The sequence below is a fragment of the Cuculus canorus genome, chromosome 2, assembly GCF_017976375.1.
Source record: "Cuculus canorus isolate bCucCan1 chromosome 2, bCucCan1.pri, whole genome shotgun sequence".
NCBI lineage: Eukaryota > Metazoa > Chordata > Aves > Cuculiformes > Cuculidae > Cuculus > Cuculus canorus.
Window position 1 is genome coordinate 156,444,244 of NC_071402.1, and position 24,894 is coordinate 156,469,137.

The 24,894-nt window shown below is 42.6% G+C and overlaps 1 protein-coding gene and 1 non-coding gene across 2 annotated transcripts in view; both read right to left on the bottom strand.

Annotated features, from left to right (window-relative positions):
• Positions 1-24,702, bottom strand: part of CRHR2 (corticotropin releasing hormone receptor 2) — a 166,795-nt gene extending 142,093 nt beyond the window's left edge. Inside the window, exons 1-2 of the mRNA XM_054059530.1 lie at positions 24,530-24,702; positions 7,331-7,424 (exon numbers count right to left, since the gene is read on the bottom strand). Coding sequence (XP_053915505.1) covers positions 7,331-7,424; positions 24,530-24,583 — 148 coding nt within the window. The 5' untranslated portion in view covers positions 24,584-24,702. The remainder of the gene's footprint in view (positions 1-7,330; positions 7,425-24,529) is intronic.
• TRNAE-CUC (transfer RNA glutamic acid (anticodon CUC)) lies at positions 14,399-14,470 on the bottom strand. The gene has a single exon. It is a non-coding gene; the product is annotated as a tRNA-Glu (tRNA).
• Positions 24,703-24,894: the final 192 nt, after the last annotated feature.

Below are 24,894 nucleotides of genomic sequence, written 5' to 3' on the forward strand. Positions count from 1 at the left end.
GCTGCAGGAACAGCATACGTAGCTTCAGCCAGCAGGCTGACGCCAAGAGAGTGCAAAGCATATGTTAAAATAAATAGTTCATCCAAGTGTCATTATAAATGGAAGTGCTTACTGATGTGACCTGCTGGGAAAATCAGAAGGGAAACAGTGAGAATTGCTGCCATGCCATTACTTTGGAGGGATATTTAGAGACGTAATGAGGCCAAATTTTTTGTTTCCAAGAAACAGAATAGTGCAATGTACAGAAATAAATAACCCCTGGAGCAGTGAGTGCCTCACCTTTGCAGTTCTGGATAGAAAGCAAGTTATCAAATATGTTTGCCTGTCATGGACCTTTCATCTACTAAAAGAATGATTGATTGAACTTCACTACTGAAAATTAAAAAGACTCAGCCAAGAAAGATTGAGAGCCTATGTTCACCCAGCAGCAGAAGCATCAAGGCAAAGGACTCATGCAGTTTTTGGGGGGTTTTGATGGCTACAGCACCTGTGATTAAGTCACCTTGTCAGAGAAGATTTCATACGTGCATTTGAGCTATAAGTCTCTATTTAAGTCCCGTCTTGCTATAAGGCATTCAATTTGCAGATTTCAGTGACACTCCTGTATGGATGTGCGTGTGTAGGGATGTCTAGATTGAGTTGAATATGTAGTTGAACTCATCCAGTTATTCTAGTGCAGTCAGTGGAGACCTAAGGAAGGATTCATATGGCCACACAAAGGCACTCAGTGCCGCTAATGCTCTGAGATATACCTCCAGACAACAGCAGGAATTCTAAAGGGCACAAGACTCTTGTGGATTCTGTCGTATCTGTCAGCCCTGAATCCATGAGACCCCCGGTAGCATTGCAGTGGCTCCCTAAGCACTTCTAATTTCAGCTATTAGCTTTTTCTTTGAAACTCCAGGTTCAGCCCCACCTGCTTGGTTCACGGCAGTGTCCTCTGTACATGCATGAAGCAGAAATGACCCAAACAAGCCTGTACAAACAGCAAATCAGGACAGGGGTTCTATGGTCAGCATACAAAGATATACCGAACCATATGCAAGCCCCAGAGGTTAACACCTGTCTGATCGGCAGAGATTCAGGATCAGAAGTCCCAATCAGACATATGAGTGAACCAAGGGAAAAAATCTAACCAGGCAGACAAGTTCACTCCTGTTTACCAGCTTCTGAACTGAACAACTTAACACTGAATACCTTTCCCACAGACAATCAAGCCATATGCAGGATCATTACCATTGCAACAGGCATTGAGGTTGCCTTGAGAAAAGACCTATGTTGCTTCTGTGTTAGAAATGACACACTGTGCAAAGATTCTAGAAGAAAAATAAAGTCTTCTAGCCATAGATGAGAGAACTCTTTCCAGTCAAGTAGTACAGATAATTCCTCCACAAACAAAACGTAGAAAGTTCATATTTTGTTTGCGTAAAGCTCGAAGAAAACAGAAATATTTTTAAAAATTACATTGTTCATAGAGTTTGCAAGGTCTTCTACCTCACAATAGTTATTAGACAAAACCTCGTTTAGTGACACTTGCACTTGGGCCATGTTTACAGAAGCAGATCTGTCCGGGGACAAGATCAAAATAAAACATAATAGAGATAAAAGCATTGTAATTAACAGTCAACTTCAAGGTGGCAGAAACACTGCACAAACATAGCATTAAGCCTTCAGACTCTTTCTCATCATAATGATGGGGAATAATTTTCTGTAAAAGGAATTTGATGGTTTTTAATATTTAAAATGAAGCTTTACAATCTTCTATCTTATTTTTTTGTTCATGAATATTTCAAATTAATGTTAAAATAAATGTAATCTATAAAACAGTGATAAAATTAACTTTATTTAAGTGGCGCTTCAAATAAATCTTTCAAGTTTTCATTTCAACAGGAAGCCCACACTTTGGGATACTGCTTTTCCCTAATTTATGTGGGTTTGTCAGCACTATACAAAACCATAAATTTATCCATATTCTCCCCCAGTAAATGCACATGCATGCACTTAATTTACTTTGCAGATAAGTACTTTTCATATCTGGAAACAGAACCAGATCCATAATATTAAAGTAGTATTCAAAGGTCAGAAACAACCCTTATGTACATGTATTCTTTTTTGTCACAGAGGGAGAACTTTTGCATCTTAATCTCATTAATTTAGGCTTGAATGAGAATGATCACGCAGCAAAAACACAGCTATCAGCTACTATCTTTCAATATACACTTAAAAAAGGCACCTGCATTTCAGTACACATGCTCTCTCTCCCTCTCTCAAGTTGCTTTTACAGCTGTCTAGCACACTTGTGAACAGTTTCTCTGAAAAGTGATAATAACTTATTCCACAGCAGTTGAGCATAAGTAGTTGGTTCATATGAGGCCTCAAGGCAAGAAGGTGTCTTTGGCAGCTTAACATCCATAGCCATATTACAAAGTTACTTGACATGTGACAGTGACCAGAGAGAAGTTCGATTCATGTTTTGGAATGGCATAAGATTTCCTAAAACCTTTTCTTGAATGGACCTTGCTTTGGCCAGTTGAGACAGACCAATAAAGCCCAAAAATGGAAGAAAGTCAGAGGTGCTGTGCCCATGAAGCTTAGGGAATAACTAGGGTGTGATTGACCACAGCTGTTGCAAAAAAACCTGACAATTTCAATACAGAGGAGAGCAAAGCATGGTCTTTGTTTTACATAAATGGTTTCAGCAGTTGAGTGGATCAACCAGAGGAGTGAATGTTTCTCCTGAGTTCATTAAAAGTGTGTGAATATCTCCCTGATTTAGCCAGACCAGCATGGGAGGGAGTGTACATATGGTTCAACCCAATAGAGACTATAAAAACTGAACAATTAGCAGAAGTATTTTGAAAAGAGCAAAGGGCTTTACCTGGCTTCAACCCACATACTCCTTCCCAGTGACTGGAGATACCCAGTATCCTGATGATGAGCTTTTTACAGAGACCAGTAAGAAGGCTCATTCAATATTGTGATTGAACTTTTTTTTGCAATTGTTATATTTTCCTAAGTATAACTTAAATTTGTATTGTCTTTTCAGTATATTTTGTATCACCCTTCTAAATCAGAACATCAAATATCTTCAAATAAGTAAATCTGTCATTAAACATCATACCCTCCCCCTGTGGAATATGTAAAAGAACCTGGTCAGAAGGTATTGGACTCCAACACCAATGCTTATCCAGAAGAAATAGTGCAAGCTTATGTCAGATGTGTTGGATAAGATTTGGTGTGGGGCCTATATTGTACTGGTTTTGGCTGGCATAGAGTTGAAGTTCTTCATAGTATCTTGTATGGTGCTATGTTTTGGGTTTGTGATGAAAATGGAGTTAATAACACAGGGATGCTTTAGTAAAGTCAAGAACTTACCCACTTCTCACACTCCCCAACAGTCAATAGGCTGGGGATGCACAAGAGTTGGGAGAGAACACAGCCAGGATAGCTGACCCCAACTGACCAAAGGGATATTCCATACGACATCGTGCTCAGCAATAAAAGCTGAGGAAGAAGGAGGATGGAGGGGATGTTTGGAGTTATGGCATTTGTCTTCCAGAGTAACCATTATATGTGATAGAGCTCTGTTTTCCTGGTGATGGATGAAAATCTGCCTGCCAATGGGAAATAGTGAATTAATACCTTGGTTTGCTTTGCTTGCAAGCACAGCATTCGCTTTATTTATTTAAATGTCTTTGTCTTGATCCACAACTTTTCTTACTTTCACCCTTTTGATTCTCTTCCTCATCCTACTGTGGGGAAGTGAGCAAGTGGCTGTGTGATGCTTATCTGCCTACCAGGGTTATACCACAACAAAGAGGTTTAACAAAGAACACTAAAAGAAGAGCATTTTCTCCATTTTTGTGCTATTGTAGGTGTTGCAGAAGTCTCTAGTATAAGGAACTCTCCAAGCAACAGGAGAAATTTTGGCAATGATGTCCAAGTGATGTCAGATTACTTGAAGAATTGACTAGCATCTTTGAGAAGCTGTGTGTTGGAATCCATCCCTGGATACATTCCTCCCACACATGCCAACATGTTTCTTGAACCAGAGCTTCCCCAGAGACTTGAGAAAACAACATCAGAGTTGTATAAGCCAGAATTTGTACAGGTAGAATTCTGCACCCCTCAGAATCAGGAGGTTTACACCATTTCTGTGACAAAACTGTCCTGCATCATACTACAAAGCGACAAGAATTAGGGTAAGGAGTCAACTTAAGAAGATCCAGTCACCAGGGGAAACAAATAATGTTTGATTTGAGTGAATCCCAGGTCTTCATGAAATGAAATGCATGACATCGAATCTACTGTCTTTCCTTTATTGGGTTGTTTGAATAGCCTTAAACACCGTAAATGCAAAATACAACCTTCAAAGTGACAGAAGGGTAAGAAAGAGAAGGAAAATAAAGAACATATTATAATTCTTTTACTGATATAATCAGCACAGTAGCACTGGCCATTCATCTTCTGTCTTATTTTTTGGACAAAATTCTTCTTTTCAGATGAATCATCTTTTGACAAGGTCTTAAAGATTGTGTGGCCAAGCATGTCAATGGACAAAAAAGTGGGATCAAAAGATTTCCATGGAAATGAAAAATGAGTAGGATCAGATGTAAGCCAGGACTTATAGTCTCTCATGGAAACATATAAGATGGAAAAGTTAGAAGATATGAAGGGAAGCACAACAAAACCCATGAAATGTCAGTGTGAACTCAGGACCCACTTCCTTTGAGTTCCTATAAAAATTTAAGATATAACTCACCGTGCATGTATCATACATAGAATTACAGTCATCCAGTCATCCTGGATATTACTGTAAATCCAGCCAAACCATATCAGACAATTATAACATCAGGAACATCTTCAGCTGAGTCACTGCCATTTCAACCAATTCCTCATATATTACCACAGAGTAATAATTTGATAAAATTCTTCTTCAGGTCCACAAATAAAAAAATATGCATTCCTATCAAGCTCAAAAGTTGCACCCAAGCAATCATGGAGGTATCATCCAGAGATTTTTCAAGGAAGAAACACCTAAAAGAGAGAGTGAGTTCTACTGCCTTCCACCTCTAAAATAGTATTACTCAGTTTAAATCACTTCAGACTGAATTTACAATCTCATTCACTCAGCAATTCAGTGAAATGACACATACACGAAATTCACAAAAGCATTTTAAGCCATCTGTTCAGGACACTAAGTGCGAACATATTGGGGAGTTGAAGTTAGTTCTTATAGGGGAGGAAATTAACATATTGGACTAATTAACAGCATCTTCTGGAAAAGAGACAAGGAAGATAACCAATTACGAAACTTTAATGTTTACTGTGCTCCCAGCTATAAATAAAGATTGTTCAATATGGCTCTCCTTGGGGTTTTTTGGCTGATTTTTTTTTTTCTCTTCTAAAAGATGATATCTGCACTGTGTCAAAGAATGTGAGGCAGAGAAAAGACTGTGGTCTGGTTCCATGCTGCTGAATGCAGCACGCAGGTTTTTCAATGTGATGTGTCCTTATGAGGGTTCAAGATGAAGGATGAACACAGCACACCTAATTCTGGACCTCAAAAAATTAGAGTAGATTTAGTCACAGGAACTTGTTATCCTTGTATCCCTTTACAGTATAAACATTTAATTTCTCCTCGATTTTGGGTCCTAGTTTAGGATGAATTCATGCTTTGAACTTTAACTGTATGAACTAGAGCCCAGAAAATTAATTTTGTCAAGAATTAGGAAGTAAATTGTTTGCCAGCTTCTAAGACAGCCTGGTGTGAAATTTGGTTTTTAGCAACAGAAGCTCGGGACAAGGAAAAAATACATTCTGAATTAATGGAAAGTTTCACAAATATTTACAAACATATTCAAAAGGACCTGAAGGAAAGATCCAAAATTATGGAAAGTTTCACAGAACCTCACCTATATTTCCTTTTTTCCCAGCTACAGAATGGAATAGATGATCATTAAAATTTATACAAGCAAACATACCACATGAGGAGCTCCCTGGAACACAATGGGACAAGTTGCAGAGCTCAGGCTAGATTCATAATACAGGTCAACACACCCATTTATATGCAAATTAAGAGGCAGTTGAGGCCACACAACTTTCAGGCTTTAGGCTGATCAGTTTATCTAGATCAGCTTATTGCCCTTAAGGAACTGATAAAGTCAGAGTAAAACACAATTGATACAATATATTATGTTGAAAGACTTTTTTCTCTCCTGAGCCTCATTTCCTTTGTCATTTCTCAGGGCTACAGAACTGGTTGAATGACAATATCTACACTATTACAAGATATTTTAACTTGTCCCTCTATGAAGTTGTACCAGGAAGAGAAGGAGAAGTGAGCGGGAAAGAAACAGTCACACTTTTCCCCCCAGTAGCAACATTCATTGCAGCACACAGACCCCTCCAGGCACCACACAGAGGAGTGGCTCTGAGTGCGGATCTGCCCCTTCTGAAGCAAAGCCGGATTTAGTTTAACATCTCTTACAGTGTCATCTTTGTGCTGGTGCATCATATCCAAGAAACAAGCACAAGAATTGGTTCTTTGCCCTGCTTTCAAAAACTTGGAAGAGGAAGCAGAGGCATCACATTCCCCCCTCTCTTTCCTGCCACCTGCCCTTAGCTTTCTCGAGTGGGATGTTCCCTTTCCCCACTGCCAGTGCACCTAAGCATCCCTGCCCTACCTCACTGTCAGAAAAGCCTCCTGTCCTTATCTAAAAAGTTAGAGGCAGGTTTTGGAAACCTGAAAGAGAGCCCAGGAATCAGAAGTGGTACAGTTTTGTGGTTAAACATAAGTACTGTGGTCTGATGTGAAAGTGTTTTTCATGGTAAATACTCCACTGATCTGGCTGAAATGGTCCAATGTCCATCCCTAGCCTGTATGAACTATCTATCTGGTCAGAGCATCCGAGTTTCTGTAGTGAATGCCACACAAGTGTTGGATTTTACGAGCACATCTACCTGTCTTCGCCTATTCAGTCTGGATGTCCCACGCTACACTTGTAGAAATACAATCTTCAGCAACAAGTCTGGATATGGACACTTTAACAGTACTGACCTTTAACTGTCATATCAGTCAGTGAGTCAACGGTAACAATTAAATTATGAAAAAAATCTTTCATTTTTAATTCACCTGAAGCTCTTTTCCAGGTGTGCAAAACTCAAAATTTCCTTTCCATGTCACACCACTGTACTTTGTTGCCAATAAAAACCCAAAGCTGGAGGAACTATGTTTATCTCAGCAGGAAAAGATGTTCCTGGAGCAAGGACACTTTGAAAACAGATCCTGTAGTAACAAGAAGCCAACAAGAAGTGAAGAAATAAATACCTGTGACATTGGTGCGGGCTGACAAAGCTTCACAGTACTTTTCCAGTAGAACAGACAAGGGCAGGTTCACAGAAGATTCACAGTGCAGGACTATCTGGATGAACAGACATAAACAAAACAAAATGAACAATAAAGGAGAGGCACAGGACCGATTTTCTCATTCCTGATTACAATCTCCAACACATTTATAGGAATTCCTATTCATAATCAGTTCAGGTACAGACATCCCCTCACAACAGAGAAGATTTATGGCTATATTTTCTTAAGTCCACATCAGGTGGCATTCATTTGACTAATGTGGGCATCTATAAATGAACCAGCTATCCTGTACCTCTTCTTTTGGGAGTTAGTCAATAGCATTAACAAAGCTCAGGACATAACTTCTCTCACCTAAAAGTAGCTGCCTAAAATAGAGAAGATGAAACATATCCCATTAAACATCATGTGTGATTTTTTTTTCTCAACTAACCTTTAACAGCTGTATGGCTGCTAAAGATCCTTACACAGTCAGGAAAGAGAAATGGGGAGCAGCAAAGAGCAATTCAGAAGGTTTGAGGAAAGTGCTTTCATTAACTGTGTAGAAACAGTAGACATCTTTTTAAGGTGATCCTTGGCTCTTGTTAGCCAGTAAAAAAGACGTGAGTGAAAAAGACATCTGACTCTCATAACTCATAGTATTAAGCCCTCCACTGAGAGCAAATGCTAGTGAGAAAGCAGCAGTATCAACATGGGCTCTTCAAGAATGCTGCGTGTTCAGTACAGGATTAGTGCATCCCCAAGAAGGTTTTAGAAAACATACATTTAGAGTTAAATCCAAGGAATATGCTGTCATTGTCACACTCTAAAATGAAATAACTGACGTATTCACTGCAGATAGAGGAAAGAAGACCACAGAACTGTACATAGAATCATGGAATCATAGAATGGTTTGGGTTGGAAGGGAACTTAAAGATCATCTGGTTCCACCCAACCCTGCCATGGGCAGGGGCACCTTCCACTAGATCAGGTTGCTCAAAGCCTTATCCAACCTGGCCTTGAACATCTCCAGCGATGAGGCATCCATGAATTCTCTGGGCAACCTGTTCCAGTGCCTCACTACCCTCACAGTAAAAAATTTCTTCCTAGTATGTAATTAAATGTCCCCTCTTTCAGCTTAAAACTATTTCCCCTGTTCCTATCACTGCACTCCCTGATAAAAAGCTCTTCCTCATCTTTCCTGTAGGCACCTCTAAAGTCTCTGTGAAGCCTTCTTTTCTCCAGGCTGAAGAACCCCAATTTTCTCAGTCTGTGTTGGGATAGTGCTTGGAGCAGAAGTTTCTTGAAAAGCCCTTTAAGTAAGGCAGAACCAAACGTGGTAAGAAAATTCATGAGTGACATCAATGGAAGAATTTTCCATTTTCAAACTGTGAAACAAAATCTTCCTGACTATTTCTGAGAGAATATAAAGCCTCGGTAGCACACAAAATGCCTTTGCCTTTGTATTTATGCACAATGACTCTAACATAATACAGGCAGCTTTTGCTCAGGGAAATGAACATAGTCCTTCAATGTTGACATTACATTTCAGTGCTTTAAGATGTGTTAAGTGATTGTAGAACCTTTTCAATATCTCTGAATTCCTTGTCACTTAATAAGAAGTGGAATAAATGTTCATGACAGTAGAATTCATCAGCAATGTTGGTGTCTAAAGAAGAACTATTGTTTGTATGATACCATTTCTATCTATTTCTCACTTTGCTGTTATTTTACAAAATAGAAGTCTTGAAATACAAACAAAAAGCCTTTAACAGACTTCATTCTTTTCAAATAAACACCACTGAGCTGCTGTTTCTCCTCCAGGCAGACTCAAACTCCTGCTTCCCATAGGAAAGCCTTTCAGGGTAGTGACCAGGCATGGTCAGGTCAAGGAGATAGGGAAAGGCAATGCTCTGTTCTGCAGCCAGGGCAGGGGTTATCGTACAAGACAGAACTCCAGCTGAGCCTGCCAGAAAGCAGACTCCGTAGTGGTCATGTCAGACCCAGTCATGTGAGTTGACATAGAAGAGGCATTTCTTCCCTTCCGTCCCTCCGCCTCTCTGTTACCTCGTAGGCCAAAGCACTCTCTCACTTCAAAGAAGAAACTTGAAACATCTCCATGTACTGTAAATACACTGCGTGTTCAGCTGTCTGCTTCATAAGATGATGGGAAAGAACAGACACAGGTCAAGTTTAGCACAGCATGTGTAGGGACAAGAAAGGTGAAATGCCACGTTTGGTTTAGGGTCAGCTTATGTTCAGACTATGTGCACTAGAGGGAAAAGTGCCTTCCACGTGTTATGTTACTTTTGCTTTCATTTTCTCTCTACTTGACACAGTGAACAGCTTTCTTGTGTGTGACACTTTTAAGAAATTGTATTTAAAGCAGACAAACCCCAAAAGCCTAAAAATAACAACTTAAAATTGGAACAGTAAAAAAAAGAGACATTTAAGTAATGCAGGCCTGTGACTATGTATACGTTTTGAAATATTAGTTGTTTTGGGTAACTAATTGACTATTTTACCCAAACTGCATTTCTCTTGAGAAAGCTACAATTCCATGACCTCTTCCCACAACAGAATCATAGAATAGTTACGGTTGGAAGATACCTTAAAGATCATCTAGTTCCAAACCCCCTGCCATGAGCAGGGACATTCTACTAGCTCAGGCTGCCCAAGGCCCCATCCAACCTGGCCTTGAACACCTCCAGGGATGGGGCACCCACAACTTCCCTGGGCAACCTGTGCCAGTGCCTCACCACTCTCATGGTGAAGAAATTCTTCCTTATATCAAGACTAAATCTGCCCCTTTACACTTTATACCTGCTTATACTCATTCAGTTCTACATTGTCTTGCACGTTTACCTGAAACAGGCACAGAAATGCCTATCTTAACTTCTCTGAGCCACTGTGGACATTTATGAACAAATAAAAACAATGCACTGAGCTAGAGATTAAGGTGAAAAGGAGCCGTTTACTTTTTAAAGCAGAGGCTGACCCTTTAGAACAAACTGTGGAGCCTTTTGCAGCTTCCTGTTCACATCTGAAAGGACTTTCAGAAAAGAAGTGGATGAACTGTTCTAGTGCGTCACTGTCTGTGTCTCTCATGATCATTTTGTTAGACCTTTCCCCTTGGCCATGGTCATTACTCTTCATTAATCCATGAAAGGTCTTCATCTCTGCCAGAGAACATAAAAGTACGAGAAACAACATAATGTCGCTCTAATTTTGAGAAAAGGGCAGCAATCTAAAGAAGAGTAATATCTTGCTGCGTTATGTTGTTACAAGCTGCAAGACACTAACAGTAGCATGTGCCTCTCTGAAAATAGGAGGGCTTCAACCTTGCAGGCATTTATTTATGCCGAATTTGTTCTTTGCCACACAAGTACTCTCATAAATTGCTAAGATGAAATCATAAAAACACATATGCAACATTATAGGATATATGCGATGTGCTTCAATGGATCTACGCAGATAGCTCTGAGAACAGATAAATATCTGACCCATTGTAATGCTGCCTCCTCTCAGTTCCTACCAGAATTTGTGGTGACTTCATGCAGATTAGAGAGGACTTGTAACTTAATTTTATAACAATTAACATAGAGTCCTATCTGAAAGATTATTGTGTTCCACTAAATAGTGAGACGTTGTGGATGTCCCATCCCTGGAGGTGTTCAGGGTTAGGTTGGATGAGGCTTTGAGCAACTTGATTTAAGTGGAAAGTGTCCCTGCCCATGGCAGGGGATTGGAACTGGATGATCTTTAAGGTCCCTTCCAACCCAAACCATTCTATAATTCTATTTTATATATGTATATATAACAAATAAACACTGGTACTGTAATTCACTTGCATTGGAGAGGTTGTTTTATTCAAACATGTAAAAAATGGCTACAGTATTACAAAGAAGCCCCTAAAGGTATGAGTAGGATACAAAACTGTCAGTATATGCATGGGGCTACCATGGAGATACAATGGACAGCATGCTGTGAGTTTACATATCTAGCAATAAGAAGCAGCAGAGGGGATGAAGATAGCATGACTGAAAACTGAAGGAAAATGTAAAAAGTGGAAAAGGATGACACATGATGGTGTAACACTTGTTGCCAAGATGGGGAAGGGAAGCTCTGGAGGCAGCAAATGCTGACAAACATGGACAGGTCCACACACTCCACTTTCCCATTCTCACATAAGAATCCATAGATTCCATATTTTAGTCATCTAGTAAAATCCAGCTTTTGAGAAAAAAGCTGTCACACCTCCCTGTAAATGGTCTGCTGATGGCATGCCAAAGAAAAGCAGAGTTGCTGACATCTGAGACATAGTCTCAAAGTAACAGAGCAAAATTGTCCCTTCACAAAAAAATGTAGTATCTAATACTTGGAGTTCTAAAGAAATCCATCTCATGGAACTATAACAGCATCTCATCAGAAAACCACTCACAGAAAAGCAGTGGCATTTATCTTAAATAGTTCAGACTTGAAAACAGAAACAGCTGAGCTGATCACCCAGGGATTCCTGTGCAGTTCAGGAAGGGAAGTAGGAATTTTTCAGATGCAGTTCGTCTGCGGTATCTTAAATCTCTACTAATTACATTAGCTGGGTCTCATCCACTATAAGTAACTTAGATGAATCCTTCCAAAATTTGCTTTAGATGCTATATATAAAAGGAGAGGCAAAAGCATTCTTAGAGGTGATGGTTACAGAAGACAGGAACACATCACCGTCCTATCAAATTATCTAGAGCACTCCCAGCATGTTTCCGTAGATCATTTAAGGTGGATGCTTACTCCTACCCTTCATTTCTGTGAAGTGGCACTGCCGTTAAGGCTCCAGCTGCACCTACTCCCAAAGGTTTCTATAAAACATCTGGGAGTGCTGAGGCCTTAAATTCTACCTTGTTTCAACATCAACAGTGCAGCAAAATTGTCTTCAGCACACACAAAACTGCTACTTCATGGTTTTGCCCCAGAACTAAAAGTAAAACAGAAAAATAAAAGCAAAACCTGTATTTAAATAGAGAAGAGGAGACTGAAGGGGGACCTTCTTGCTTTCTACAACTGCCTGAAAGGAGGCTGTAGTGAGGTGGGTGTTGGTCTCTTCTCCCAAGTAACAAGTGACAGGACGAGAGAAAATGTCCTCATGTCATGCTAGGAGAGGTTTAAATTTGATTATTTAGTAAAAGGACTGTCAAACACTACAACAGGCTGCCCAGGGAACTGGTGGCATTACCATCCCTGGAGGCATTTAAAAGACTTGTAGATGTAGTGCTTAGGGACACGGTTTTGTGGTGGGCTCAGTAGTGTTACAGTTGTGGTTGGACTCTTAAAGGACTTTTCTAACTTAAACAACTCTATGATTTTATGATTCTTAGTTATTTAATTCAAATGTATTAATTTAAGAAATACTCGTGGCTCAAAGGTAACCTCATTAGTTAAACTCTCTGAATGCACCACTTCTACAATGAGATTGAGCGCTCTCCTGAACATTTGGGAAGGACTACCTCAGAGCAGCAGTCCAATTAAATGCAAAGGCTTTTAGGTTCTGTCCACAGAAACTCAGTTTAGGGAAACAGATCCATCTAACTTCACTATGAAAATAGAATTAGTGAAAGAGCTCAATGCAGTAAAATCAAAGCAAATCCCACACTTCCTTGACAAAATCCGTACTCCGTTGGAATTCAGCTAGGGAGCTGTCAGGGCAGATGGGCATGTGGCACATTTTACAGGGGTTCCTGTCATCACCAGTACTTCTGCGTGAAAAGAAATGCTTTGTGAAAAACACCAGGTATTCAGTGGAAAGCACTTACGACAAATGCCAACGTTCATCTGAGAAGCTCTTTCTCCCTAACCAGAAATGGCAAGACATGGGAGAGAGTGAGGAGAGTCATATTGGCTGACTACCAATCACCTGAAGGAACATGCACAGCCTGGAGAGTGAAGAATGCTACTTAAAGAGGAAAACAGAGAATAGCCTAAAAGAGGAGAGGAAGGTTATCTTTACTGTGGCCAGGATGGATTTACATTCACTGTTATGTGGTTACTTCATACACAAGATACATGCAAAAGAGACGTTCATTAAAGGACTGTGCTAAGAGACTCAGCATGGTGGAAATGCAAGTCCAGGGGAGGGCCACGAAGATGATCAGAGGACTGGATCACTTCCCGTATGAAGACCTCCCATATGAGGACAAGCTAGGAGAGCTGGGCTTGTTCAGTAGGAGAGCTGGGCTTGTTCAGCCTCGGGAAAAGAAGGCTCCGGGGAGACCTTATAAGAGCCTTCTAGTACTGAAAGGGGGGCTTACAGAAAAGTTGGGGAGGGGCTTTTTATCAAGGAGTGCGTGGATAGGATGAGGGGGGGACAGTTTTAAGCTGAAATAGGGCAGATTCAGAATCCTGGAATCATTTGGTTGGAAAAAGACCTTTGAGATCATTGTGTCCAACTGTGCCTGTCCACTACTAAAACATATCTTCAAGCACCTCATCTACCCGTCTTTTAAATACCTTCAGGGGTGGTGACTCAACCCCCTCCCTGGGAAGGGTGTTCCAATGCCTGATAACCCTTTCAGTGAAGAGTTTTTTCTTGATATCTAATCTGAACCTCCCCTGGTACAACTTGAGGCCATTTCCTCTCTTCTTCTCATGCATTACTTGCGAGACCAACACCCACCTTGCTACTTACTTCTTTCAGGTACTTGTAGAGAGTGACAAGGTCTCTTCTCCAGGCCGAATCCCAGTTCCCTTAGCCACTCATCATAAAGACTTTGTACTCCAGCCCCTTCACCAGCTTTGTTGCCCTTCATGGACATGCTCCAGCGCCTCAATGGTGCCTCAATGTCCTTCTTGTAGTGAAGTCCCAAAGCTGAACGCAGTATTAGCGGAGTGGCCTCACCAACGCTGTGTAGAGGAGAAGAATAATTTCCCTGGTCCTGCTGGCCACACTGTTCCTGATACAAGCCAGCATGCTGTTGGCCTTCTGGGCCACCTGAGCACACTGCTGGCTCATATTCAGCCAGCTATCAATCAACACCTCCAGGTCCTTTTCCAAAAGCTGTTTTCCCTGACCGGGAATCGAACCCGGGCCGCGGCGGTGAGAGCGCCGAATCCTAACCACTAGACCACCAGGGAGGACCACACACTTCAGCTATTAGGAAAAAATTTTTTTCCTGTGACGGTGACGAAGCACTGGTACAGGTTGCCCAGAGAAGTCGTGGAGGCCCCACCCCTGGAGGTGTTCAAGGGCACATTGGTGAGGATTTGAGCAACCTGATCCAGTGGAAGGTGTCTCTGCCCATGGCAGGGGGGCTGGAACCCAATGATCTTTAAGGTCGCTTCCAACCCAAACCATTCCATGATTCTATTAAATACTTTGTTGAAGAACCAAAAAGAGTTCAGTCCTCTGCTTCAAGATCTCTTTGGTCTTCCTCAGCTCAGTAACTTAATTCCACTAGCATTTGGCAGTACACAAATGTTTGGCTCTGCTCCACCAGAAAAATAATTTCCATTTGTGATAGAATGTCCAACTACAAGTTTTCATAGGAACCCGCAACATGAAACCTGAACCTGCAAAGATTACAGTAAAAGGAAAAACTGCTAGCACTGTTCAAGAAAAACACTCTCCTTTCAAAGTCATCTTTCAACTCTTTCTATTCCCTGTCATTACTTGTGTCTAAATTTATACAAGAGGGTAGATAAAATAGTGCTACTAGCTAGTAAACCTCAAGTGATCCAAGACACTTAGAGGCATGTGTGTATTCTGTAGCTCTTCCAGAAAGTCTGGAGAAAGAGAATGTAAGTCTGCATGTAACAGGAAGTAGGACCTCAGTTCAATAAAGCAACCAACACAGTTCTAAGCATGAAATTAAATGAACCTATATTCAGTAATAAATTTTACAAACTCAAGCATCTGCTAAACTAAGCACACCACTGAACTTCAATGTTGTCTTTGAAACTTGGAGATCTGCATTCAATAAGCATCTGCCTACATTCTCTGCTGAACAGGGCTGTAGAGAGGAGATTCTCCATCCATGAGAAAACCATGCATGTGCTAAATGCCCATCAAGTCTTCATGCCCTCAGAAAACGATATGAGATATTAAAAAGGAGCAAAGTGGCATTTGAATCACAGGCTACAGCTGTCTTCTATAAAATAATGGAAAGACTTTTTAATTTCACGCTCTTTGAGAGTTTTGTTCTTCATTCCCCATATCTGTGGATACCATATTCGGAATCTGGAAGGGGAGCAAGCCCTTCACAGCAGTTCTGCCTTCACATCTGTCCTTTTCCTAGGTCTTCACGACAAACCCGTTACTAATTCTTGTCTACTCCTCCCAGACAACTCATATTACTGTTAGTCCCCTCAGCAGCTCAAATGTATACCTCATGCACCTATTTCAGGAGGCATTGGTTTAGGCTCTTTGATAGTGGAAGAAGGAAGCACTATCAAGGAACAATGCATCATTTCTGCTTTAAATACATATTTTAGGATGAGATGACTTAAGCACTGGAGACAAAACAAACAGGGAATCCAGTGCAGTTCAAGCTTGAAAGACACATTTACCCAAATGAATGCCAGTGTCTCAGCTACCTCTGCAAGCAGACTCTTATTCACCTGAACAGTCTCGGCAAAGACCATTTATCCATCCACTGTTATCACATTGCAACTACACTTCAAGTCCTCCCTTCACAGGCTCTCCCATCAAGTTTGATCTCCTAATCTTTGTTTTTCAGGTCTTTGTCAGCACGCTTCCACTTAAAAACAGTAAAACCCCATCTCTCATTCTGGATCAAGACTTTGATCAACTAGTGATACCTGCTCTCGCTGTTCTTGAAGTGTCAGCAGTGGTACCTCTATATCCTCCATAGAACGCTCCTTTGACCTTCATGATAGTTCACTGCTGATGACCAGTGTCACCTCAGTGGCTCATTCTCATTTCTCTTTCGCTCCATCCATCGTGTCTTTCTTTAAGCTCCTAATTTTTGGGCCAGGACCCACCATTATTATTCGAAAAGCACATATCACAGAGAAATTTAACTCCAAGACTGGAACAAGAGAAGTTCTAACAACAGTCTTTCACTACCTAAATGGGAATTACAGAGGAGTCAGACTCTTCCCAGAAGTTGACAGCAAAAGGACAAGAGGCAGGCATCATTCACAAGTTGCAACAAGGAAAAATATCACAGCATAAGAAGAAAAGATTTTGTGCCATGAAAATGGCTGAACATTGGAAAAGAGGTGAAGAGATGTTCTGAGAAATCCATCTTTGCAGATTCTCACAAGTAAGCTAGAAGAGACCCTGAACAACATGATCTGAGTTTGGAACTGGCCGTGCTTTGAGAAGGAGGTTGGACAAGAAACCTCTAGCAGTCCTTTCCAGCATAAATTCTTTTTTTATTCCTTGATCCTAGGACATAGTCCTTATGATAAAAAGAATAGTATATAACAGTTACTCCCAAGCCCTTTTTAATGGCAATGCTGTAATTAACTGTTTACAGACTGAATTTTGAATGATAATGAGAAATCTAGAAGCTTGGAGGTATTTTTTACTCATGTTTCTAACACTTTGGACTCTTTTTGCATAATCATAAATAAAATATTATGACAAATACTGTGAAAAGGTATTTTGAAAATATTTTTACATTAAAAGACAGATTTTTCTTTTATTTTTTTTTCTATCCAAAAGAAAAACATACTGCAAGTCTGACAAGACCTGAAAATAATCATAAAAAGACACTTCTTTTGAGAAAGGAGGGCTATGAAGGGCTCTCAAGTTCAACGTGGGCTAAATAACTGATCTCCCAGCTGACAGGACGTGAGGCAGGATAAGGAAAGATCCTCACTCCATCTCTTTCTGAGTGTGCCTAGTCAAAATCCTGTTGTGTTCTCTGAGACATCATTCTTCTCAGCTAGAGGAGTAACCCTGGCCTCCCTCTCTGCTTTGACAGAGTAAATTGACAACAGAATGAGCAGATTGGTCCCTGGATGTCTTAGCCTCCAAAACAAGGGAAGAGCAGGAGCATATCATTTCTTAAAGTAGCCCTGGGTATTGGAACTGAGAAAGCAGAAAGTTTAGGTCCATGATAGCCACACGACAATGTACAGCCACTGGTGCTGGCTCACGGGCCATCTCTCTGCTTCTGTTGGCAGGAGCTTTCTGAAACCCAAGCTACGGCTGTGCTGTGGGAGTCTGCTACTGCCACTCAAAGGGAATCGATACTTTAGTCCATGCACCGAGACGCCTGCAAGACCAGCCTGGCTGGCAGCCCCATAGGCAAACCTGTTCAGACTTATCAGCACACTTCCTTTTATCCACTTTTGCCTTCTTTCCTCCTTCCTTCAGAACTTCCTTTCCACTGGAAAAAGCCAGCCCTGCTAGAGGACAGCACTCTGAAAACTAAGGCATCGCAGAGATAGCAGCATTCAGACAGTCTCCCATATCCCAGGAACATGGGTAACAGTGAGAGAGATTATCTCATAACCCCCAGAGGCAGGTGGCTCCCTTCCAGTTCTCTGGCACTTCAGCTACGATTACCAGGGCAAGGGTTTAGCATTGCAGTGAGGACAGCTAATGTATTTTAATCTCCATCCCCATTGCTCTTTATTTACTTTCCCGGCATACACAACCCAGGGTGGATAGTTATTCAGCCAGGATTACGCAAAACTTTGTAGAGCTTTAATCAGTTTTACTTTCTTACAGCTCTGTTGAAGAAGTACTTTTCAGCTCTTAAGTACCAAATGGATTTTCTTCCTTATTTAGGGCAAACAAGCCATGTTTCCGTACAAACACATGTTGTTTAATTGAACATTCCCAGAGCAGGATAGCTTCCAAGTTCTCCACCCATTTAGTTCCACAATAGAGGTGTCAACCTGGGGAACAAGTCGTGCACAGACAGAAGTAGCACGTTCCCAGCACCTGACTCTCAACATGGGCTCACTTGCACAGCAATGAGGTACTCGTGAGGTACAGGTCAGAGCAGGACATCAAAACCCATCTCTGTGAACTGGCTTTCTTTGAATGCCACTTCTACAGTCCTTCCCAAATGGCACAGCCTTTGTCAAGACCACGTAGAGCCGGCAGAACTTCTGCTTGTGCGAGCCAATTTGAATGATCCCAGAGAACTGATTGTTACTTACAAAAACATGATGTGCTATATGTCAAAGAGCACTGCAGGAAGCTTCTAACCATTATTCCCACACTGGTGCCAGTAACTGGCAATGAAATCTTCATACATTTGGACATGGCTGATGAAATTGAATTGGTTGTTCATCTGAATGACAGTACTTGTTAGCTGACTGATGGCAACGGTAAATGACTAGCTTCTATTTGTCTTCATTTGTGATAAGAGCCACGGCAAAATTTATTCAACCCTTTAGAGAAAGAAAATAAAACACATAAAACCCTTTACCCAACACTCACCATCTCTAAGAAAAAAATAGCTATTTTCGAAGTTATTAAAATGAAAAAAGGATTAGCAATAAAAGAAGGTGATTTTGAAAAAGAAATAGTGTGATAAAGCAAAGCAGCAAGAAAAGTTTAGTTGTCAAGGCTGGTTGTTATGAATACAAAGATAAGGAGGCAAAGACAAAGTTTATGCAGTGCTATGATACATATCACGGCACAGCTACAGGAGGTGCCACGTGGCTCACTGGACAGCTCCAACTTTACGTCCAAGAATTAAGGTTTGTAGTTCAATAGAAACCTAGAATCATTTAGGTTGGAAAGGACTTCAAGAGAGGTCAGACTACATCTGGGATTAAAACTGGTGTAGGTTAACAGAAAGAAGGATGCGTGCATGATCAAGATTCGATCTGTTTCAGTTTATAGACAGAGAGTAGGAAAGTTAATTTCTGCAGATATGTCATTTACCAGATAAAATTTTAATGTAAAGTAAACCATCTTTTCCCTAAAGCCTCCTTCTTGGGTTTGAAGTGCAGCAAAGTGACATCAACTAAGAAAGAATCAAATTCAGCAGTGTATGTAGCCTGTTTTTACCACCCACATCTCCTCACCTCCCTCCTCAAAAATAGAATCTGAAGAGCTATTAAAAAAAATCTGGAAACAGGCAAATGTTTGTTCTGATATAATATTTTTTTTTAATATTTGGGTTACTAATACATAGGGCAAAAGGAAAATAAAAAGCAAACAGAAAAACACTTCCTGAACAAGTTGATGTTATCTGCTACCCTGTTTTCCTCACTGTGAATCTCTCAGATCATCACACCACCAGAAGGATCCCACAGTAATCTCTAACACAAAGACAGCTGATCACTGAATTTATAGCAATGAGGAGTTTGCCTTAGAGGAAAATGCCTTCCTCAGGCACTCATTGCAAGCCCTGAGCAATGGGAGTACAGCATGCTCCATCTAATCTAATAAATCAAACAGTGCAAAGGTCTGGTTTAAGTACTTAATCATTTATACTGCTAAATTGTTAGAATGGTTCCTGGCCACATTTTTTTCCCCAAGCACTCTAGTGGTATCTCAAACAGTTCCCGGGAACGGTCTGGGAGTTAGGCTGCACCATGGACCATTCTCAATGGGCTGTTTGCACAAAATCCCCCCATTTTAGAACCTGAAGGATCTTGTAAGGACACAAGCCAAGTGCTCTGAGTTGTCTCAGGAATCTTAATGTACTAGTAGAGATACAACTTACGAAACTGAAATTAAGCAAGTCTGCACCTGATAGTAGTGCCTGCTCTGCAATGAAAACCCTGCACTGTCTTCCTCCACCAGCTTCAGAAGAGGCACTGAAGAAGCAGGGCAGGCACAACTGCACTCTGGTTTGCAATAGGAAGGACACAGAGCTTAGAGGACTTAATCATTATTTCTTATCTGCTCTTGAGAGAACAATATGTAAGCAGATGCCTTATAAGAACAAAAGCTAAAGGCTGATTTCTTTCTAGTTAATGGCAGCTATGAATATCACTGCAATGTTTCATGGCAAAGCTACCAGTCAGCCAACATCAGCTGCTCTTCCTTGCGTACAACGACCTCCTCAAAACATCCAGTAATTGCCACTAGATAGCTACAGATTTAAGCCATGCCAAAGTTCTACACTAGGAAAGACTTGTCATGATAAGATGTTTATTCAGCATTAATTCACAGTAGGACTGAATTTTGGCAGCCTCCAACCAGGAATATTATTTAACTTGTCACCACTCGCTGATATACTCAAGCTGCTCCGGCTATTTTAATGGCTTCAGGAGAGCATATGAAAGCCTTGCTTTAGTTTTTGATAAATAATACCCCCTCCTCCAAATTAATTTAACTCAGCAAGGACTCTATCAAAATGTCAAAAATTAATTTGCCTTTGTTTTATGGGTTGTTTGTTTGTTTGTTTTTCACATTCAAGTGAATGCAATTTCCAGTGTATCGTATGTACAGAAACTCTTTAAAGAGAACATAAATCTCAGAGCCCGCTGTGCAAGTCCTCACCCTTTTGCTGACCAGCCTTGTGAAATCTGACAGGTCATTTGCACCAGTATATTCATGTGGCAGATCTAATTCTGTACTAGAAAGCTGCCTCATTTCATAAGCATTGCAGACCTGCAGTTCCCATAAAACGCAATTGCTCATCTGCTGCGAAAACTTAAGCTTCCTTAATCGCTTAAGGGCCTGCTCCCACAAGCAGCTATGCCTTTTCTCAGACCCACTAATGTGAATAGGGCCATTGACTTTGAGTCAACTTTCAAGTGTTTTCAAGTTAAACAGGAACTTAAGAGCTTTGGATCTGAGCCAAAGTTCCAAAATGTTTCTCTTAAGCTTCATGGTGCAAAGTTTCATCCAGCTGTAAAGCAGGGATACAGATTTAGGGACAACATTTGTGGATGAAAACACAGGCCAAAAGAACAGCAAAAGCTCTGCTTTTGCTACAAATGGAGCGACAAGAGCTGCTCCATGCATAAGGTTGAAGCTCTTCCAAAATGAGGCATACCCACAAGCCTGTATCAGACAAAAGTATGCTACATCCAAACAAGCTCCTCTATCTAAGCACACTCGGAACACACTCAAAGGACACGTTTCTTCCAGACCATATGCATTTTATGGAAACTTGACATTGTGGTTCCTAATCTGCACTATTTTTTTTTCTTTCCTTTCTTTCAAGGCAGCCGTTCTGTTTTTAAAGCACCATCCCGACTACCAAAATTTACCAGGGACCTGGAAAATTGTCCATCAACTACATCTATAGGGGAAGCTAATGACATTTTTTTATTCATTAAAAACAGAAATAACCTGACAGCTCTTGGTACCTAGGTACTTTTGAATACCTCACTGGCAAGAAGTCCTTCTCTCTGAACATAAACTGAAATATTTTTCTGGATCAAAACAAATCAATAAGGGAAAACACAGCCTGAAAGATAAAGACTAAGAGATTAGAAAGAATTGGTCTGGGGTTGAAAATAAGCATGTAGAACCACACCACTCTGACCCCACGTGCACTGATCTCTGTCTGAGGAAAAAACATATTGGTGGAGTGGAGAAAATATTCTCCATCTTCTAAGAAAGCTATGGCAAAGGCTAATTTGTTGCTTGTCTTTTTGCTTTCCCAGACCCAGCTTCCCCCTATCTTTTGCTGTACATTAGATAGAGAGGAAGAAAATAATAATAAAAAATCAGAAGATCAGGAAATAGAACAGGTTTCCTTTCTTTATCAAAGGCAACATTAAAGATGGGCCAGTCACACTAGAGCCCAGCAAGTTCACTGCCCCTTTTTTAATGCTGTGGCCGCAGTCTTCAAAAATTTTGCACAAGATCAATGCATTCTGCTTCATCGCTCACATTTGTTTTGCAAGTATCATTTAACTACACTTAAAAATACCACTTTAAACAAACAAGCCACCAAAGAAAAGCTCCAGTGGGGAGCTTGTGATGAAGAAGGACCATAAGGAAAAGCCTCTCTTAAACTTCACTCAAGATAAACTCAGAGCAAACACAGGGATGGATGCGTGGGCTGAGCCCTGCCCTTTGCCACTGCTGTTTGCTGATCCCAGTGGTGAAATAGCGACCAATGTTCAGTACATGCTGCAAGGAGAAGGGTCAGGGTGAGAAGCTGGGGACATGAGGCACCAGACATGGTCACCCACTGCCCCACTGAATCAAGCAGTGGCAGGAAAAACCCTTTTCTCCAGGGCAGGGAGCCATGACCCCAGTGGGATCCCTGTGCTGGACCTTTTCTGGCAAGGAAAAGAGACGGGGAGGCAGCTACTTTACAGAGAAGGGAGACCAAGGAGGACCATTGTTCAGCCAGTGGCTCCAAAGGGACCCAGAGGTGAGCAGCCATAGGGTGTTTCACCATCTGGAGTTGGGCAGAAATCGTGAGAGAGGGGTTAACAGGCATCAGGATGGATCCCTCAGCACCTGGGGGCAAGTGGGATCTGTGAGGAATGGGGTGATGGTCCCCAAACAGAGTCTTTCATAGCCCAGGTACAGACAGCATCTGTGAAGGAGTGGGTAACGGTCCCAGGTAGAGTCTCTCAGTGCTTGGAAATGGGCAGAATCGGTAAGGGAGGAGGTGGCAGTCTCAGATCGGGTCTCTCACAGACGGGGACAGAGAGCACCTGTGAGGGAGTGAGTAATGGTCTCCAGATGGACAGCACCTATGAGGGAGTGAGTAATGGTCCTGGACTGGGTCTCGCAGAGCCTGAGAACAGGTCGGATTTGTTGAGGAGCAGGTAATGGTCCCAGATGGAGTCTCTCAGAGCCAGGGAATGGATGGGATCTGTGAAGAAGCAGGGAATGGTCCGAGACAGGTTCTCTCAGTACCCAGGGATGGATGGGATCTGTGAGGGAATGGGTAATGGTCCCGAACAGGGTCTGTCTGTGCCCAGGGATGGATGGGATCTGTGAGAGAGTGAGTAATAGTCCTGGACAAGGTTTCTCAGTGCCCAAGGATGGACAGGATCTCTAACAGTCCTGAATGGCGTGTCTCAGTGTCGAGGGATGGATGGGAGCTGCGAAGGAGAGAATAACGGATCCGGACAGGGTGTCTCCATGCCCAGGGATGGACAGGATCTGTGAGGGAGTGGGTAATGGTTCTGGACAGGGTCTCTCAGCGCCCAAGGATGGACAGCACCTCTAACAATCCTGAACAGGATGTCTCAGTGCCCAGGGAGGGATGGAACATATGAAGGAGTAGATAGCAGTTCCAGACAGGGTGTCTCAGTGCCCAGGAATGGACAGGACCTGTGAGAGAGTGGGTAATGACCCTAGACAGGGTCTCTCAGTGCCCAGGTGTAAAGCCCCAGGAATGGAAAGGATCTCTAACAATCCCGAACGGGTCTCTCAGTGCCCAGGGATGTTTGGGACCTGTGAAGGAGCAGATAATGGTTCTGAACAGGGTGTCTCAGTGCCCAGGTATGGACAGAATCTGCGAGAATGTAGGTAATGGTCCTAGACAGGGTCTGTCAGTGCCCAGGGATGGAGAGGACCTGTGAAGGAGTGGATAAAAGTTCTGGACAGGTTGTCTCAGTGCCCAGGTATGGAAAGGATATGTAATAGAGCAGGTAATGGTCCTAGATAGGATCTCTCAGTGCCCAGGGATGGACAGGATCTCTAACAGTCCTGGACGTGGTGTCTCAGTGCCCAGGGATGGAGAGGACCTGTAAGAGGATGGGTAATGGTCCTGGACAGGGTGTCTCAGTGCCCAGGGATGGAGAGGACCTGTAAGAGGATGGGTAATGGTCCTGGACAGGGTGTCTCAGTGCCCAGGGATGGAGAGGACCTGTAAGAGGATGGGTAATGGTCCTGGACAGGGTCTCTCAGTGCCCAGGGATGGAGAGGACCTGTAAGAGAGTGGGTAATGGTCCCAGACAATGTCTCTCAGTGCCCAAGGATGGAGAGGATCTCTAACGGTTCTGAACGGGGCGTCTCAGTGCCCAGGGATGGATGGGACATGTCAAGGAGTAGATAACTGTTCTGAAGAGGGTCTCTCAGTGGCCAGGGATAAACGGGACCTGTGAAGGAGCGGATAACAGTTCCAAACACAATCTCTCACTGCCCAGGGCTGAACGGGACCCGCGAAGGAGCTCAGAACGACCCCGGGCGGGTTCCCCCTCAGCGAGGGGCGAGCGGGGCCCGCGGGGGATGCAGCACAGCCCCTCTCCCCGCTCCCTCTCCCCCACAGCGTCTCCCCCTCCCTCCCCCCCCATTCCCCCTCCCCCCCCCGCCGCCCTTCCCCCGGCACTCACGGGCAGGAGCAGGAGCGCGGCGGCCGCTGCCGGGAGCCTGCGTTGCCCCGCCATAGGGTCTCCCCAGCTCAGCCGGACCCTCCGAGCCGCCCCGGCGCTGGCATCTCTCCCCTTTGCCGCTGCCCGAGCAGCCAGCGCCGCCCGCGCGTCCTGGGGCGAACCCCCGCGAGGGAGGGAAGGGGGAGCCGAGCCCGCCCTCCGCCTGTGAGTGGGGGCGGCCGGGGGCTCTCCGGGAGGGACCCTCAGAGCCGCCGGGAGCGGCGGGACCGTCCTCTCCCCCTACACTAAGAGCAAGAGGGATTCCCCCTTCTTCCAGGCGCTGGGTGCGATAGGGACTTCGCTGCCCGCGATCAGAGAAGAGTTTG